This window comes from Pieris napi, chromosome 13 (genome assembly GCF_905475465.1).
Source record: "Pieris napi chromosome 13, ilPieNapi1.2, whole genome shotgun sequence".
In the NCBI taxonomy this organism is placed as follows: Eukaryota; Metazoa; Arthropoda; class Insecta; order Lepidoptera; family Pieridae; genus Pieris; species Pieris napi.
Window position 1 is genome coordinate 636,727 of NC_062246.1, and position 16,051 is coordinate 652,777.

General features: G+C 34.9%; 1 protein-coding gene across 1 annotated transcript in view; it reads right to left on the minus strand.

Moving 5' to 3' along the window:
* Window positions 1-1,535: 1,535 nt before the first annotated feature.
* LOC125055176 overlaps window positions 1,536-16,051 on the minus strand; it is a 36,360-nt gene continuing 21,844 nt past the window's right edge. The window contains exons 6-20 of the mRNA XM_047657470.1: window positions 15,356-15,883; window positions 14,555-14,693; window positions 13,649-13,800; window positions 12,732-12,870; window positions 11,960-12,138; window positions 11,293-11,428; window positions 10,106-10,264; window positions 9,413-9,495; window positions 8,777-9,100; window positions 8,015-8,125; window positions 7,055-7,121; window positions 6,345-6,445; window positions 5,343-5,486; window positions 4,596-4,731; window positions 1,536-4,154 (exon numbers count right to left, since the gene is read on the minus strand). Of these exons, the coding sequence (XP_047513426.1) occupies window positions 3,206-4,154; window positions 4,596-4,731; window positions 5,343-5,486; window positions 6,345-6,445; window positions 7,055-7,121; window positions 8,015-8,125; window positions 8,777-9,100; window positions 9,413-9,495; window positions 10,106-10,264; window positions 11,293-11,428; window positions 11,960-12,138; window positions 12,732-12,870; window positions 13,649-13,800; window positions 14,555-14,693; window positions 15,356-15,883 (3,347 nt within the window). The 3' untranslated portion in view covers window positions 1,536-3,205. The remainder of the gene's footprint in view (window positions 4,155-4,595; window positions 4,732-5,342; window positions 5,487-6,344; window positions 6,446-7,054; window positions 7,122-8,014; window positions 8,126-8,776; window positions 9,101-9,412; window positions 9,496-10,105; window positions 10,265-11,292; window positions 11,429-11,959; window positions 12,139-12,731; window positions 12,871-13,648; window positions 13,801-14,554; window positions 14,694-15,355; window positions 15,884-16,051) is intronic.

Sequence of the window (16,051 nt, forward strand, 5' to 3'; positions counted from 1 at the left end):
TTATTATTCATACATCCTATACGTTTAGATTTCATTTGTACATAGATGTAAGTAGTATTTAATATATTGTTTTATAACAATAAATCAGTTTTGAATATTGCTCTGTCCTATTCATTTCTCGCTTCCTCTCAAAGTTGCGAAGACTACTTCAAACCCTTAATTATCGTGGTAAGCCTGCCCGATAGCGTTGAAATAATCCCACCACTTTGAACCTTTGATTTTTACATCTTCATTTTCGTTTGAAGTATCGAAACTCTTTACCAACAAGTTTGTTTGGCCGAGAATTATACCCAGAATTTTTGCCTACAAAAACTTGCTATGAAATTCTTACCTAGCCATTTTGGTTCTATCATCTTTGTTTTAAATAAATATAATAAACCATTCTAACTTGCCACGTAGTTACACAGGATATGCCAATTAAGTTACCGGCCGGGATGAACTCCAAAGTTAATGTAGAAAGCTCAATACGGACTTTCTCAGGAGAAATGCAAAGTTTCTGCATATAATACGTGCCTATGCAAACTTATCGGTAGCACGGATGTAGGGTTGTCATGTCATATAATGTTTTGTTGAATATCCTCTGTTTAAACCATAAGTAGTATTTGATAATTTTCTTGTATTTTCTAGTGTTCTTTCCGTTCAAGGATATCGATCTTGAACAGTGAAGGAAAGGATCAGCAAGACTTTATTTAAAAGTCATTGTCGTGGATAATATCATCACTGAGTATTAAATTTCAATTAAAGATAGGAAGCCAACGCAACAGACGCACGTAGTTTGGACTCAATTTCCGCTCATTTGGTCCGTTGTGCGTCCTGCCTAGCTCCCTTCTGAAGCTTAGAAGTTTCCTGGGCACTTCGCAGGTTTCACGGGGCGACCTCACTGATTCTAGGATTTTTGTACGTTAGGCAAACACAGCCAAAAATTCCAGGACTACGTGGGTGACCTCTGTGCAGAAACAGCCTCAACACAAGGGACTGGTATATCACGCCTAGGACAGAGATGTTTATTAAGAAGACAGTGGCCCTTAGTTCCATAGACTACAACCCATTGGATGACTGAGAGAAGTGAGAATTGCAGATCCATGTTTCAATAGAACCAGTTTGTGTACTACATAATAAAAGTCTTAAAACACAGCCCTATATTAATTCAGCTGAGTCACACATTAGCTTTCTACGTTTGCCGAGTAATGTTTAGTAACGTGAGTAACATCGGTAACGCGGCTTTTAAAATTTTTCCTCTTTCTTTGTAAACAATTTCGCTGTTAATTTGCTCTCTCAACAGTTCGTACTTATACTGTCCGGAAAAGATATATTTGATGGGCACACCGTAAACAAAACCGCTGGTGGATCTCCTAGTGCCATGGACCACGCTACTCCAGTCTCCAAATCAAACTATGAAGCTCTACTCTTGATACTTACCACTGGCGTAACTACAAGTAGATCGGTTTCTATCCATTTCTATAAATTTTCTGTCTTCGTTCATGAGGAAAGGAACGTTATATATCTAGGTTAAAGTAATAATATAATAAAAAAACTTCATTTATTTGCCATTTATTCATATCAATATAAAATATAAAACTCTTGTCGGTAACTGCTTTCATCGATATATTTATTCTAGCCTAATCCATGATCTGTGTCACATACATTTCCTTAGAACTAACAAGTGTTCGACCTAATGTATAGTACACATTCGTATGTAGATACTGCCCGCGAAACTAATTATATTTAGTCAATTATTTATCCCTTCGGGACAGACGCAAACAATAATTCACAGAGATACAGTCCATCGAAAAGTTAGTACTAATAATAGACAAAATTTACTATTTAAAATAATTAAAAATATAAATAAATCTAATTACGTCGTCATTTCAACCCAAAATTACTTTGAGTTAAACTGACAATCGTATCTTATGTTACTAAACAGATTCCTTATATATTAATTATCATAATTAAATTATTTTTTTAGGGGGCCGACATAAAAACTTAGTGTAATCCTATAAAACCCTAATGGATTGCATAAGATTTGCTTGAAATTTAATTAATTTTTCCCGATATTCAAACTTGACATATTCAAAACCCGTGGTTCAAAATAGTCGGAGCAGGCGGAGGCAATTATCTTTTCTCAAACTTCGACTCTTTTTGTTCCTTTCGGAGTAGGAGGAGAGACTCTTGGGCCGTGGGCTGTTTAAGTGCACAGACGATAATTAAAGATTTAAGTTGGCGCCTGGTATGTAGTACCGGTGACCTGGTGCTTTCCTCGCTCAACGAATAAGTATCGCAATACAGCGAGGAAATACTGCCAGCGTTAAAGGGACACTGCCTCAGGGACCATTATAAATACTGTATATTTGATTGTTAAGTTTAGGTTTTATTAAAATAAATATATAATTGGAAAAAAATTGTCGAAGTTTAATAAGCACTGAAAATATTTTTTTTTTTAAATTTCTTAGTTTGTTGATCGCTCGTTCCGTCAATCTATGTGTGTGTATAACGCAAAATATTTAAATTTTAACATCAAAATAATTAGTTTTAGGATTTCAACTTGTGTTTTTAACAAACAGTTAAATATAACCACATAAATACACTTATAACGAGGTGAAACTATTTTAGAATGTAATTTCCACAATATTTTATAGATTTACTGCCTAAAATTACTCGCAATCATCATTTAACTTTCGAATGGAACATTACACGCATCGAATTACTTCGAATCAGTCGTAAAATTACTATGCTCTCGTGATAAACGTTGAAATTAAAAAAATATCTACAAAATGACGTTATTTATCTTTTTTAGTCGAATTAATAATCAAAGGTTTTAATTTGACATCTTGTGTCTAGCATTTGATTTAATAACACACAACGATAATAAATCTAAGAATGCCAATGGGCACTTTCTATGTATCCATATTTCAATGTTGGCTACATCATCATAATATATAGAGAGAACTACATCCAAATTGTATACAAAAAAGTAAGGAAATCGCTGGAAGAAGCTTAAAAGAAGCCAAAGATGTGCGAACTGCGAAAAATTTGTCTCAAGTTGGATTCTCACAAATATCTCTTTAATGTTCCTTACATTACATACACATAAATATATTAAGTCACGAGTAATGAAGCGTTATATAACGGTTGAGATTTAATTTATCTGTATTTTAAAATATTAATAGATTTAATACAATTAAATCTAGCATCTTTAACCGTAAAGCTAAATATCAGTGTTATTTTTACTCTTCTCTCTTTCTAGCAATCGCTTTCTTACCTCTTCTGGATTATATCTCTTTTTATACACCCTCTTAACTCTTCTAATCGGATTAACATTTCTTCTTACGTCTTTTTTTACATTTGTTTCTAGACGAAGACTTTTCCCTCTTCTACTGCTATCTCTCTGTTCACGTACAGTTGCATCATAAAATACTTTACCGTTAACCATGGCTTTTCTTATATTCTCTGTGGTACTTAGAATTCGGGGTGGCCTCACAAATGTAGTCTCACTCACTTCCAGACTGCCATCATTTAAAACTCTAGAAACTTCTTTATTCAATTCTTCCTTACTAACTCTTTGAATAACTCCCCTTCTAGTTGGGACTCGATTGTTGATTTCCATAAAATCTTTATCGACCCTTATGTTCTTCGGTTCAAAGTCTTTCGAATCCAGAACCAGTTTTCCACCGCGTTTCGATGCTAACAAGCGTCCAATGGCTTCAATTTGCTTTTCCTCAGCTTCCAAAGTCTTAAAATCAGATTTATCCGCTGTCTTTGCGTCTTCAATGTTGAAAACTTCTATAGATGAAAAATCGCCGAGTTTCCCATCAAGACCCTTAACATAGTCATAATCTTCGAAAACATCGGCTTTTGATTCTGTATAGTTTAATTTTGTTTCCTCTGTTGTTGTACTAGTTTCTGTTGTCGAAGTTTCCGGCTTATAGGTCGTTGAAGATACTTCTACTTCAAAACTTATATCGTCATCTTTTGACACTATACTTTTTTCAGTTTTGTCTTCTAACGATCTACTCTCGATTTCAATGGATTTGTGTCGGAACTCTGGTTTAACTGTTGTTTGTACTTGTCGTTCAGTTGTGGTAGAGGTTTCATTAAATCTAAAGTAAGTGGTGTTTGGTGGTGGACTTTTGTGTAAATAGGCAACGGGCCAGTATCTGTAAAAAAGGTTTGCGAAAAATGAACTCCTTCAAAACGCCTGTTTCATAGGTATCTTAATCTGAATGATATAACGAATATCAAATCTTATTAATATAATACCCTCAATGTATTGGATAGAATCCAATGAAAAAAAATATCAATGGCACAACAAACTTTTTAGGTCTGAGCCTCAGTTTTCTATATCTAATTCTTGATCATTTGCCAATCTAATAGGTAAGTAGGTGATCAGCCTTCTGTCCCTAAAACACGCCGTCACCTGACGGTTCGAGCGGATATTAAATTCGCACATAGAAAGAAAGTACATCGGTGCACCGGTGAACCTCAGGGATGCGAGTCGCTAGCTGAAGCCATTAGGTCAACACTTCTCTGTGTATTCAATATAATAAGCACGATGAAAGGTAAATTTATCGTAATACAGCTTTGTAACAAATATTTACCTTGGTACTCCAAGCCCAGCAGCTTGTGGTTCATCATCATACGGTGTCACCTGGACCCATTGACCAGAGCCTCTTCTTGGTGGATTTCTTTCGATCTTTATATGAGGACGGCTTTCTGTTGGGACGCGAGTGTAACCTGGAAATGAAGAAATATTACTATTGTTGAGTTCGGTGATGGTCAGATGAAAAAGAAATAAATAAAAATAAATAATCGTGAAAGTTTTCAGAAACAAATGCCTTTAAAGTAAAATAATTCAAAAATACGCGTTGAAATTATTTGAATCCACATTTATAATTGACATGAAAAATAAATACTTAATTTCTACTTAAATCATCAAGTCAATTGCAGAATCGGTTATGAAACTTAATTCCTGATTGGTTAACGACTGATTTAAGGAAGGATTGCCGATTTTTCTTCCAAAAGTACTAAACCTTACTCATAAGTAACTGTTTTAAGTTGATCTAATAGTTATTATATTGATTTAAATAAAGTTAAAATAAAATCAATTAACATAAAATATTAGGGATGCCACAGGCGGCCTTATTGCTAACAAGCGATCTCAGGCAACCCTAGTAAGGAAAAACTAAAAAAGAAATATTAATGGTAAAGTGCAAGAAGCCGAGTGCCAAATCAACAAAAATAAAATTACCAAACTTAATCCAAAAAAACTAAAAACTAAGCTTAAAGTTATCATAATGTTTGTATATTAAAATTATTCTTTATTTTAACTTTAAGCACTCTCTCACCGGGCAAAGGATTTCCATATCTATCGTAGTACGCTTTAGGACCATTTTTGTACAAATCGTTCCAGTATTTCCTGTCACCTTCCGGTAAATAGGGCCCAGGTTCACGATCATTGATTGGTCTATCAGGTCGTGGACGAATGGCTTCTGAAATTGCATTAAATTATTCAAAAATTAAATCGCATGAACTGTTTTAAAGAACCAGTGGCGGTACCACCTTTTTAGGTCAGGGCCTCAGATTTCTGATGATAATTTGTTTTTATAATAGGCAAGTAGGTGATCAGCCTCCTGTGCACGCCGTCGACTTTTTGGGTATAAGGCAAGCCGGTTTTCTCACGATGTTTTTCTTCACCGTTCAAATGCGCACGTAGAAAGAAAGTCCATTGGTGCACAGCCGGGAATCGAACCTACGACCTCACGGATGAGAGTTTCAACCAGGCCAACACTGTTTTTTTTTGCACTTGTTTATCTATTAATACTAAATCACTGGAGCCCTAAGCAGATTTCGTGCGAATTTTAAAGTCTTAAAACATTGTCATTAAAATCTAATGTCACGAATGAGTTAATTTAATAATACTAAACGCCTGTTATAAATCTCATAGCAACATACCCTTGTAAGGGCATTCGGAGCAGTACAAAAACTACACAAAAAAATTTGAATGTGTAATTAATTATACACTATTTTATCCTAAGAGCCGTGTTGCCTACTGTACTGCTCAGTACTTTCATCCCTGATTCGATCCCCGACTGTACACTAGACCGCTACGTGCCCATCTGGTCCTTGCTAGTCCAGTGAAGAAGGAGAAACTCGGCCTAAAGATACAAAAGCTGTCGGCGTGTGTCAGGCACAGAAAGCTACTCACTTCTTGGCCAAAGAGCCCAAGGATTGTAGTGCCTCTGATATTTTTATTATTATTAAGGCTACGTGTATTTAATTTGTCAAATAAGAGAAATCCAATGCGGACGAAGTCACAGGCACTGTCTAGTCTAAAATGATATTATTACCTCTGTGACCTAAAGATGGATGCGGTACATTGTGATGATGGTAAGGATAGTACTTCTCACTGCAAGGTCGCCATTGGTCTTCATCTTGGCCTACGTAACACCTGGAAATAAAAGACACAGCTAAACACCTGGAAATGTGCTAAGAAAAAAGAAGAAAAGAAAAAGAAAGTTTACGACAGAATACAAGTTTATAATACGAGCCGTAATAATAGCCTTTTAATTCAGTTACATTTACATTTAAACACGTTTCTATTTCAATTTTCTTTTAGGTGCGTGCCCTTTTTTGGCAAAGGCCTCCTCCAAATCCCGACATTCCCGTCTGTACTGTACCACTCTCCGCCATGGACGAGGCTGTTTCTTTAATTGGTGTATCCACCTTCTGTTGTCTTCCTGTTTTTCATTTGCTGTACATTGGGCACCAGTTTAGTAGTTTTTTGCTCCACTTTTCTATTCCTCTTGCCGTACCCATTTTCACTTTAGTTTATTTATTTTTATTGTAACATCTGTTACTTTAGTTGTTTCCTAAAGCTATATTCTTTGTTTTTTCTAATATTTTCTTTTATATCATACATCGTTGCATCGATCTTTGACACACCTGTACTTTTGTATGCTGCTCTTTATTTTATATTAAACAATAGTTAAAAATATAGAAAATATTACTTATACAATTTCGTAAAGTTAATATAATGTTGAAATTTAAAAAAACATACCATGGCTTCCTAAATCCTTCACTATAACCACATCGATGCGTTGGCGCACAACAATAATCCCAAGATCCTATAAACAATTTAAGTATGTAACTATATAATATGTTCAGTACCCCCTATAACGCGATACCCCTACAACGCGTTTTCCGTCCCCCATATAACACGATATTTCTATAACACAGAGATTTCTCATGTTATATTTCCGTAGTGTCAAATTTATAATGATTTGTCAAATCCATAATTAGCTTTGCGCACCTCCAATTGTGTTGTTGTAAAATTAAACTAAATAACTGTATTAAATTGGTGTTCCTAGTTTTCGAATTGTTAAAAAAACGGTTTTACGAGAATGCTCTACAACGCGATTTCCTATAACGCGGTCCTGGTTTTCCGCGTTACAGGAGGGATTACTATAATATGTTTACGCAATTTGATTCCAGAAATAAGTTTCGGGTCTTCCTGGGTTAAAAAATGATCAACGAACCAGTAAGACAATCTTTCACCAGGAAATACATATTAAATAAAATAATTTTAATATCTAGATAATATATATATTCGGTAATTATATATATATAACGCTGCCAACATTAAAGGTACACTACACTGCCAGGGTCCAAACTTTTGAATTTGTTTTAATACTCTATCTTTATTTTTATTAACTATGTAGGTTAAGAATATTGTAGAAATATATAAACATAATAAGAGATCTAAGGGCGGATTCAAATCCAAAAGAATAGGAAATACAAGAATTACATAAGTTTATATAGAAGAGTTTTAAAAGACTTGAAACTCTTCTACATAAAGAAGTAAAAAGTATATATTATATTTGACAATGTTTTATAAATTAAATTACATACTAAACAAATGTAACAAAGTGGATTAGATTTTAAATAACTTTCAGGAATATATAACGAAATTTCATACTATATGTTTTTTATAAACCATAAATTATTTATATATTCTCACCAATCTCTCCCCCTTCAGGCTCACAGGCCCAGTGTCCCGCTACAAGGTTCTGGGCGCATGTAGTGCCTGCACGGCACGGGAACCCGGACACGGTATAATGACGCCATGACGCTACAAACATATATTTAACCTAACATTATATATATTATCCTATACTTTACCAAAGCCACTTTGTAAAAATTCTACACTTTTTGACCTATACCTACAAATATGAATGTATCGAAAATATTATTTTTACTAGAGAATGCCGAACTCGACTGAGGGAAACCTTCAAGAAAAGAGCGTACCAATTCTTAAAAGGCAACAGGAGCCTTCTGGCAATGTGAGTGTCCATGGGCGGCGGTATCACTTACCATCAGGTGTGCCTCCTGCCGGTTTACCCCGTTATTCAAAAAAAATGTGCTCTGAATAAAGTTTGATATTATATAACTCAATTTTCTTTGTCAATATCGTTATTATCTAATTTGTATGTTGATAAAAACTGTTATAATGAAGCAGTTAATTAAATTAATTAATTAATATGTATATATTATTTAGAATTAGTAAAAATATATTTTTTTAATAAACATAAAAGTTATAAGTTATATAAGTCGTGTATCGATCTATCAAAATGGGTACATAAACTACTCAACTCCACCATATATTTTTTCCCTTCGCCCTACTTCAAGAAACGATGACGAAAAATGGAAAGAAACAATGTACTATACTGTAGTAGGTCGACCAGATCGGTCCTCAACACTAAAAAAACAAACAAATACTTACATAACTCACTACCCTGTGTCACAGGCTTCACTGGTTTCTCGACAGTATACGGTTTATCTAAATAGGGTTTAGAGTTAGAATAACTAGGTTTATAAGGTTTAGGAATGTACGGTTCTGGTTTGTACGGTTTGTACGGTTCATATATGGGCCTCGGTGGTTCAATAGGTCCAGTAGAACTGGGCCCACTAATGCCACTAATGCCACTAGGGCCAAGTGGTATGCTAGGTCCACTGATAGGTAAATAACTGGGTTTATAATCGGGGTTTGAATCTGGTCCGGTTAGATAGCTGGGACCACTGGGGCCACTGGGGCCCGTGATGTAGTCTGAAAAGTCAATTAATAATTACCGCAGACAATAGAAAATATGAGGAGGAAAAGATTAAGGGGCAGAAGGAGAAGAGGGCACCCTAGAGTGACAGGAAGTGACTGGAGGAAGACAGCCATGGCCTTTACCCGCAGGGGTTCCGATCAATGGTACTGAAGGAAGTTAGGATATTAGGGTAACAAGAAAAAGAAATGTGCATAACAAATCTAAACTGTAAAGATTGGAAATAAACTGGCTTTGTTATTATTAATAGATAATATAATGTTTGTTCTATTCAAATTTCTTATTTTTTTATATAAGTAGTAGTTTACCTGGTCCAGATGGCAAAGGTTTGTAAGGATGGTGTTCTTCTATCGTCGGAATCAGTGGATGCGGTATTTCAATAGTCGGTACCCTATAAACAAAAATTTATACATAATATATCTTTATATATATAATTCTACTGTACGTGTTTGTCACTGAACTCCTCTTAAACGGCTGGACCGATTTGAATGAATTGTATGCGTTTGGGTGGTGCCCTGGATGGTTTAGATTCACAAACCAGCCCAAAAGAAGACGCTGCAGTCGGTATCTAGGTTATTTATCTATGCAGCAAATAAACAGCTGGTATATGAATCTTCTGTGCATGTGTTCCTTATTAAACTGCGAAAGAACTGAACAAATTTTGATGAAATTTTTTGTGTGTTCAAGGAGTCAAAAATGATTTACATAAGACGTATGTACAGGACTACTTTAAATATTCCATAATATCAATTCACCTTAATAGTGACGCGTCGATCGCGTGATTGGTAAATCAGTTGACGTTTGTGTCCCTCGTATGTGTACGATGCGCAAACTTTTCCCCCACTCCCATGTTTAATGCTTAAGAAGTTTGCCGGTATCTGTACCATACTATTACCATTATTGCCGCATTGGAGAAATCTATTAGCTTATTTTGTTTACAAAAAATTACTGCCGTTCATATGTGTACGATACTTTAATTTGTTTTATAATTAAGTACTCACTCATGGGTTCCGTAGACCTTCCTCCAACACTGTCCATTGAACAAATCGAATGCAAACAACAAATCATCGCCCGAGTGCTCATAATCTACGCCCCGTTGCAGATCGAACAGTCGGATTTCAGATAGCAGACAGTTATCGGTGTCTGGTGGTCCGTTATTTCTAAAAAAATATCAATACCATTAAGTATATTATTAATTAATATAAATTTAGCAGTGCAGTGTTAGCCAAGTGGCTTCAGCATGCGTCTCTCATCGCTGAGGTCTTAGGTTCGATCCCCGGCAGTACACCAATGGACTTTTTTTCTATATGCGCATATAACATTCGCTTGAACGTTGAAGGAAAACATCGTGAATAAACCGGCTTGCCTTAGATCAAAAAAGTCGACGGCGTGTGTCAGGCACAGGAGGCTGATCACCTACTTGCCTATTAGATTAACAAATGATCATGAATCAGATACAGAAATCTGAAGCCTAGACTTAAAAAGGTTGTAGCGACAATTATTATTTATTTATTTTAATATAAATTTTTGTTACTCTTAACTTTAACTGTTAATTCAAAAACTGAAATTAATATTTAGGTGATACAAAAGATATAGTATTTTTATTTACACGAAACTTTAAACGACCACGCACTTGCGAGCCTTCTGGCAATGTCCATGGGCATATCACAACACATCAGGTGAACCTCCTCTTCGTTTGCCCCATGTTCTATAAAAAAAAAGTGTGTGCGTACAAAGTACACATGTCAGAAGTGAAAGTTCTTTGTAAATTAATTATTACAGTAAAAGCCCCAATAGATCTTGTACCAGTATATGATCATTCCATGTATTTGTATATCTATATTGACACTGTTTACGCACTGTATACGTGCTAATGATAATATTAATAAATAAAAAATCTGCGATTACTGCAAAAGACGTTATGCGACGATTGCTCTATCTCACTCTCTCTCTCTCTCTATCTTTCTCACGTACTTGCTCCCTACTCTCGCTCCATAGCTATTTGCTTCATGCTACGTTCGCCCTTTCTCACTCTCTCTCAATCGGTCTCAATCACTCTCTCCCTTTTCTTCGATAAAAACGCTGCACATCTTCGTGACGTTTCATAAGTAAAAATTTACCCTCATGCGCCGAAAGAAGTTTCACTTCAAAAATATTTTATTATTAAAAGAGAGTCTAAAAGACTTACGTGAAAGAGAAACTTAAGCATCTAAACGGTGCGTCGTTGCAGGCTTCACCGCAGGCTCTGTCGCTGCCGACTCGTGCTTGGCCTCGGACCGCGTTTGGTGTGAGACGAGCTGAACTGTCGTATTGAAGGTAACACTCTGCAGCAAGCATAGAGAAGCAATAAGAAGATTGGTACCCAAGAGACGGAAAGCGTAGAAGAGACTGACAACGCAAAAGATGGGAGGACAAACTCAAATTAACAGTAGGCTACAACTGGAGAAGAGTCGCAAATGATAGAGAACAGTGGAAAGGGTTAGAGGAGAGTGCCAATTCCGAGATATACTGTAGTGAAAGATCACAGAGTTTCAGAATATAAAGGCTATATTATTATTATTAAACATTATGTTGAAAATAAGGTAAACGTCGTGTTATTTGGACGTTTAAGGAGGTTTGACGGTAAATTGAACTTCGTTATAGAGTTTATACTGTATGTCTTGAATTTTCACACTGTTGGTATTTAGATTTTTATTGGGGTGAAATACAGTAGAGGTAAAAATAAACAAAAGGCGGATACACATTCATTATTCGTAGGAGTGTTGTAACACTTAAGAATTTGACAAGGGGAATCGAACCTGTACTGGGTCAAATAAAGAAAAATCATTACGGTTATGCCAAATCAAAGAACTTACGCGCTTCTCTATGCTGTACATCATCATACAAAGCTGGTTCGCAACCACGCCCGTAGTTTCCTCTCGAGTAGAGCTCATGTCCGATAGAAGGGCGAAGTCCCCTCCCCGTTTCTAGTGACGTTGGAGGTGATGAGGTCAGAATACAGTTTTCTATGTCATCACCGATGGGAGGTTCAAACCTGGTTAAAAGAAATGTCAAAATGCTTTTAAAACATAATTTGAAATAAAAAAATGTGTTGTCGGGACTCTTAATAAAGACTGTCGTTCATTTTATTTTTAGTTAAATTTATGTACATTTATTCAATAGTTAAAATCATTTATTCATATAGGTAACACGATGTACACTTATTAAAGTAAAAAAAATATTTATATGAAATGCTTCTAATTTTACATTTACTGCCAGTTCTTAAATCAAGGGCGTAGAACGGAAGAGAAGAACTGGCACTAAATTTATTTATTTACAAAAATACTTACATAATCCTTACAGTTACTAAGCCAATACGATAGTGACATAAAAAAATAATAAAATATATAATATTAATACATAAGATACATAATAATAATAATCTTTATTTCTTCTCTCACATATACATACAAGGGTATTATGATTAAAGTAAGATGACATAATGACATAATATCGTGAACTCACTCTGCGAACATATAAATATGTCGAGTGTCGGAGACAGCATTCAGTAGCAACGTCTTTGTTAACACATACAACACAAATTCCATCAGAATAGAAAGAGTAATTCTTATTAGAACGTTAGCCTACCTGAAACTAAATCCTCTACAAAAGAACTTATGAGCTCTGATGCATTCAGCTTCACAGGCTCCCAAACCCGTCACGGTCAGAGCCGCCTTCACCGCTGTTCCAGACACGGCGGAGCCAGAACGGACGTGCCAGAAACATTCTGAAACGAAAGCTTCAAACTACACAGGCTTCTTAGGTTTCTTAGATGTCTTTTGGCTATGGAAATCCAGATTATGAAGACTCCTTGATACCATAGACTTAGCAGACAGAAACAATAATTTGCAATTTTATAACATGTTGACGTTTTTTAAGTTATGTCCTGGTAACGCAGATCTCGTTAAAGCTGTCTTATTTTCGGACATTTTCACTCATAAATGGACAAATTGAATAAACATGTTGAGGGTAAGGAATAAAAGATAGGGACGGACGGTGATCGCCGATATTGGACGTTGTGGATTATAAATTGTCTTCATTGTTTCATTAAATTGTGAAATTATATTATTTTTTTGTAACTTTGTAAGGAGCTTTTTCTTTTATTTTAGTTTAGGGAATTTATGAAGACATTAAATTGGGTATTTGTAGCTTAACGCCAAATAATGTATACTATTTATATGATAATAGGAAAACAATTTAAAGTTACTACACAAAAAAAGGTTTGGTAGGAGAGTCCAAAAATCCTCCTATCGCCCACATTTTAAAGATTTAGTTATGTTTTATTTACTATATCTGTCATGTTACTATGACTGCTTACGGTGGGCTGATACTTACGACAAACTCATTGTAAAAGTTATAGTATCTATAAATAAAAAAGCATCTAAAACAAATTGATTAACATTGTCTAAATCTAAATTTTTTAATTGCTAAGAAAATTTTGTAAACATTTTAAAATTGTGACAAATCACGTTAAACTATTATAAATTCGTATAAAAAAGTCTTACCGCTCTCAACCCAAGGTTTAGTGCTGACTGTGTGGCATCCCTGATGCTGCGGCATGGCGTACACGTCAGAGTCAACATCTGCTGACATATCCAGCCCCTTGTAGGGACGCTCGCTGAGGTAACAGTTGTCTGAACCAGGTGTACTTGAGTACCTTCAAATATTGAGTTACTTTTATATAAGGCTTATATATGACGTAAGTGGCAGAGCTCAAAATTTCCAGACAAGAATCGTACATTTAAGAAAAAGGTATGAAATTTAAACCAAACTGAAAATAAGAAAATGTAAGACAGTCTTTTGCTATTTAATTGTATCAGGCGCAATAAAATTATATTTTATTCATATTTATTGTACAGATTATATCAGGTCTGCGAATTTTTTTTAACTGTTTTTATTTCTTATAAATATTCTAAAAGTAATATAAAACATTGGTCATATTATATCACATCAAATTTTGAAGATTCAGATGATATAGCGATTAGCTGTAAGATCAAAAATGTATGGATCGAACATTTGATGAAAATGAAAATCTTTGTTAATTTTTTTAATTACTATAGATGTTCATTGTCACAGACTATAAAACGCTTAATATACTATAGGATGATCAGCCCTATAGTATAGGGTGGTAAAAACAGACGAAGGAATTCATGCTTGCTAGTTGCTTAAAAACAAGCAAATGTTACTAAAGATATTTTGTGAGATCGGCTCATAATAATTAAAGCTTAAAGTGTCATTTGTTATGGATGTTAAAAGGAATCATTATAAATTAATTATTGTACAATAATTCGTGCCTTTTGTTTATATCGATGAACTGACGATATTTCTCCGACATATATATTATTTAAAAAAAAACATAAACCAACGTGTTGACAAATATGAAACAAACTTTTTCAGTCTGCGTTACTTACCTATAACTATATGAGACACATTTAAATTCCCGTTCGCCGAAGCAAGCGGATTCACAATCTAACACAGTCCTGGCGAAAAGGGAGCGACGGACTGCGCCGGATCCCAGAGACATTCCAGGACGACGACGAGAGGAGCAGTCTATGCAGGAGAGAATAAAAATAAAAGAAAAATGTATTTGGGAAACCTTTTAGCCCAGCTCTTCCATAACAAACTTAATACTAAATTTAAACTACTTTATTGCAACATTTTCTTCTCAAAATTTTGTTTTTAATAAAAAAACGTCACGCGTAATTGTATGAGTTAGTGTAATGTGTATGAATGTGTAACAGGTAGGTCTTAGTAGCATATCCAACTCTGCGGAAGGTGTGTTCAGAAGCCAATCCTTATTTTAAGTTGTGGGCGGTGAGCTGGTGATGTATAGATGTTAAGCAGCCTATTTAATTTTTTGGTAGATGTGATCTGCTTGCATATTGCGTCTGAATTACTATAAAGTAAAGATTTGTTGTAATGGAAACAAGTGTAAACAAATGATAAAGTGTTTTTTAGTTGTAATATTAGTTTAGCTCAGTATTAAGTTACGTAACTTTGGGCATGTTGATATTTTCGCATGGGTTTTATTATACAAATACCAGATTTAATAAACCGAGTTATAAAAACAAATTAATTAAATATTAAAAAAACAAATTAGTAATTCACTTATCCAATGAATAGTTTCGCTGTTTCTGGTTATAAGATATAGTGAAGAGGTTAAAAGATTGCAATAAGACTTATTTAGTTTTAGTGGAATAAGAGTCTCTTACCCTTCACCGTATCCTCACTCCTCCCTTCCCAACCCACACTTTCCCTATCATCATCCAACTTGCTCCAACCTTCTGACGTATTCCATCTCCCTCTCTTCCACGACAAATAATCCCAGTACTCTTTACCTATATGATGATCAAAATCCGACTGCTTCTCTATATTATGATTAAAATCCGCAGTTTTACTATGATCAAACTCAAAATCCTTATGTTCACTTGTGTAATCAAAATCCGAAAACTTTTTTCCTGTGTAATGTACTACATCCGACTGTCCAAACTTACTACTTGTAAATTTATTGTCTATTGGGTAAACCGGGATATCACCATACGTGTGATCTGTGGTGTGCTTTCCTAGAGTGTTGTAGTCAAAGTCCTTGTGTTTCTCGCCGTATTGTCTATCGAGATCCGATAACCGCCAGTGGTTATATGATTTGTGGAAATCGTTCCTGTTTTTGTAATAGGAGTCATAGTTCCCGTAGTATCCACCGTACTGGCCCCAATTTTCACGATCGTCACCTTTTACCACACCTATAAAAGATTATGTATTAAATTTTTAATAAATTAATAATTAAATTATTTAATTTATTAATAATTAACTAATTTTTTTTTTAATAAGACATCGAAAATGATTATTTGCCTAAAATATTTCAGTAGTTATAAACATTTTTTAATCGATTCTGCTGGCTTTCTTCCTGC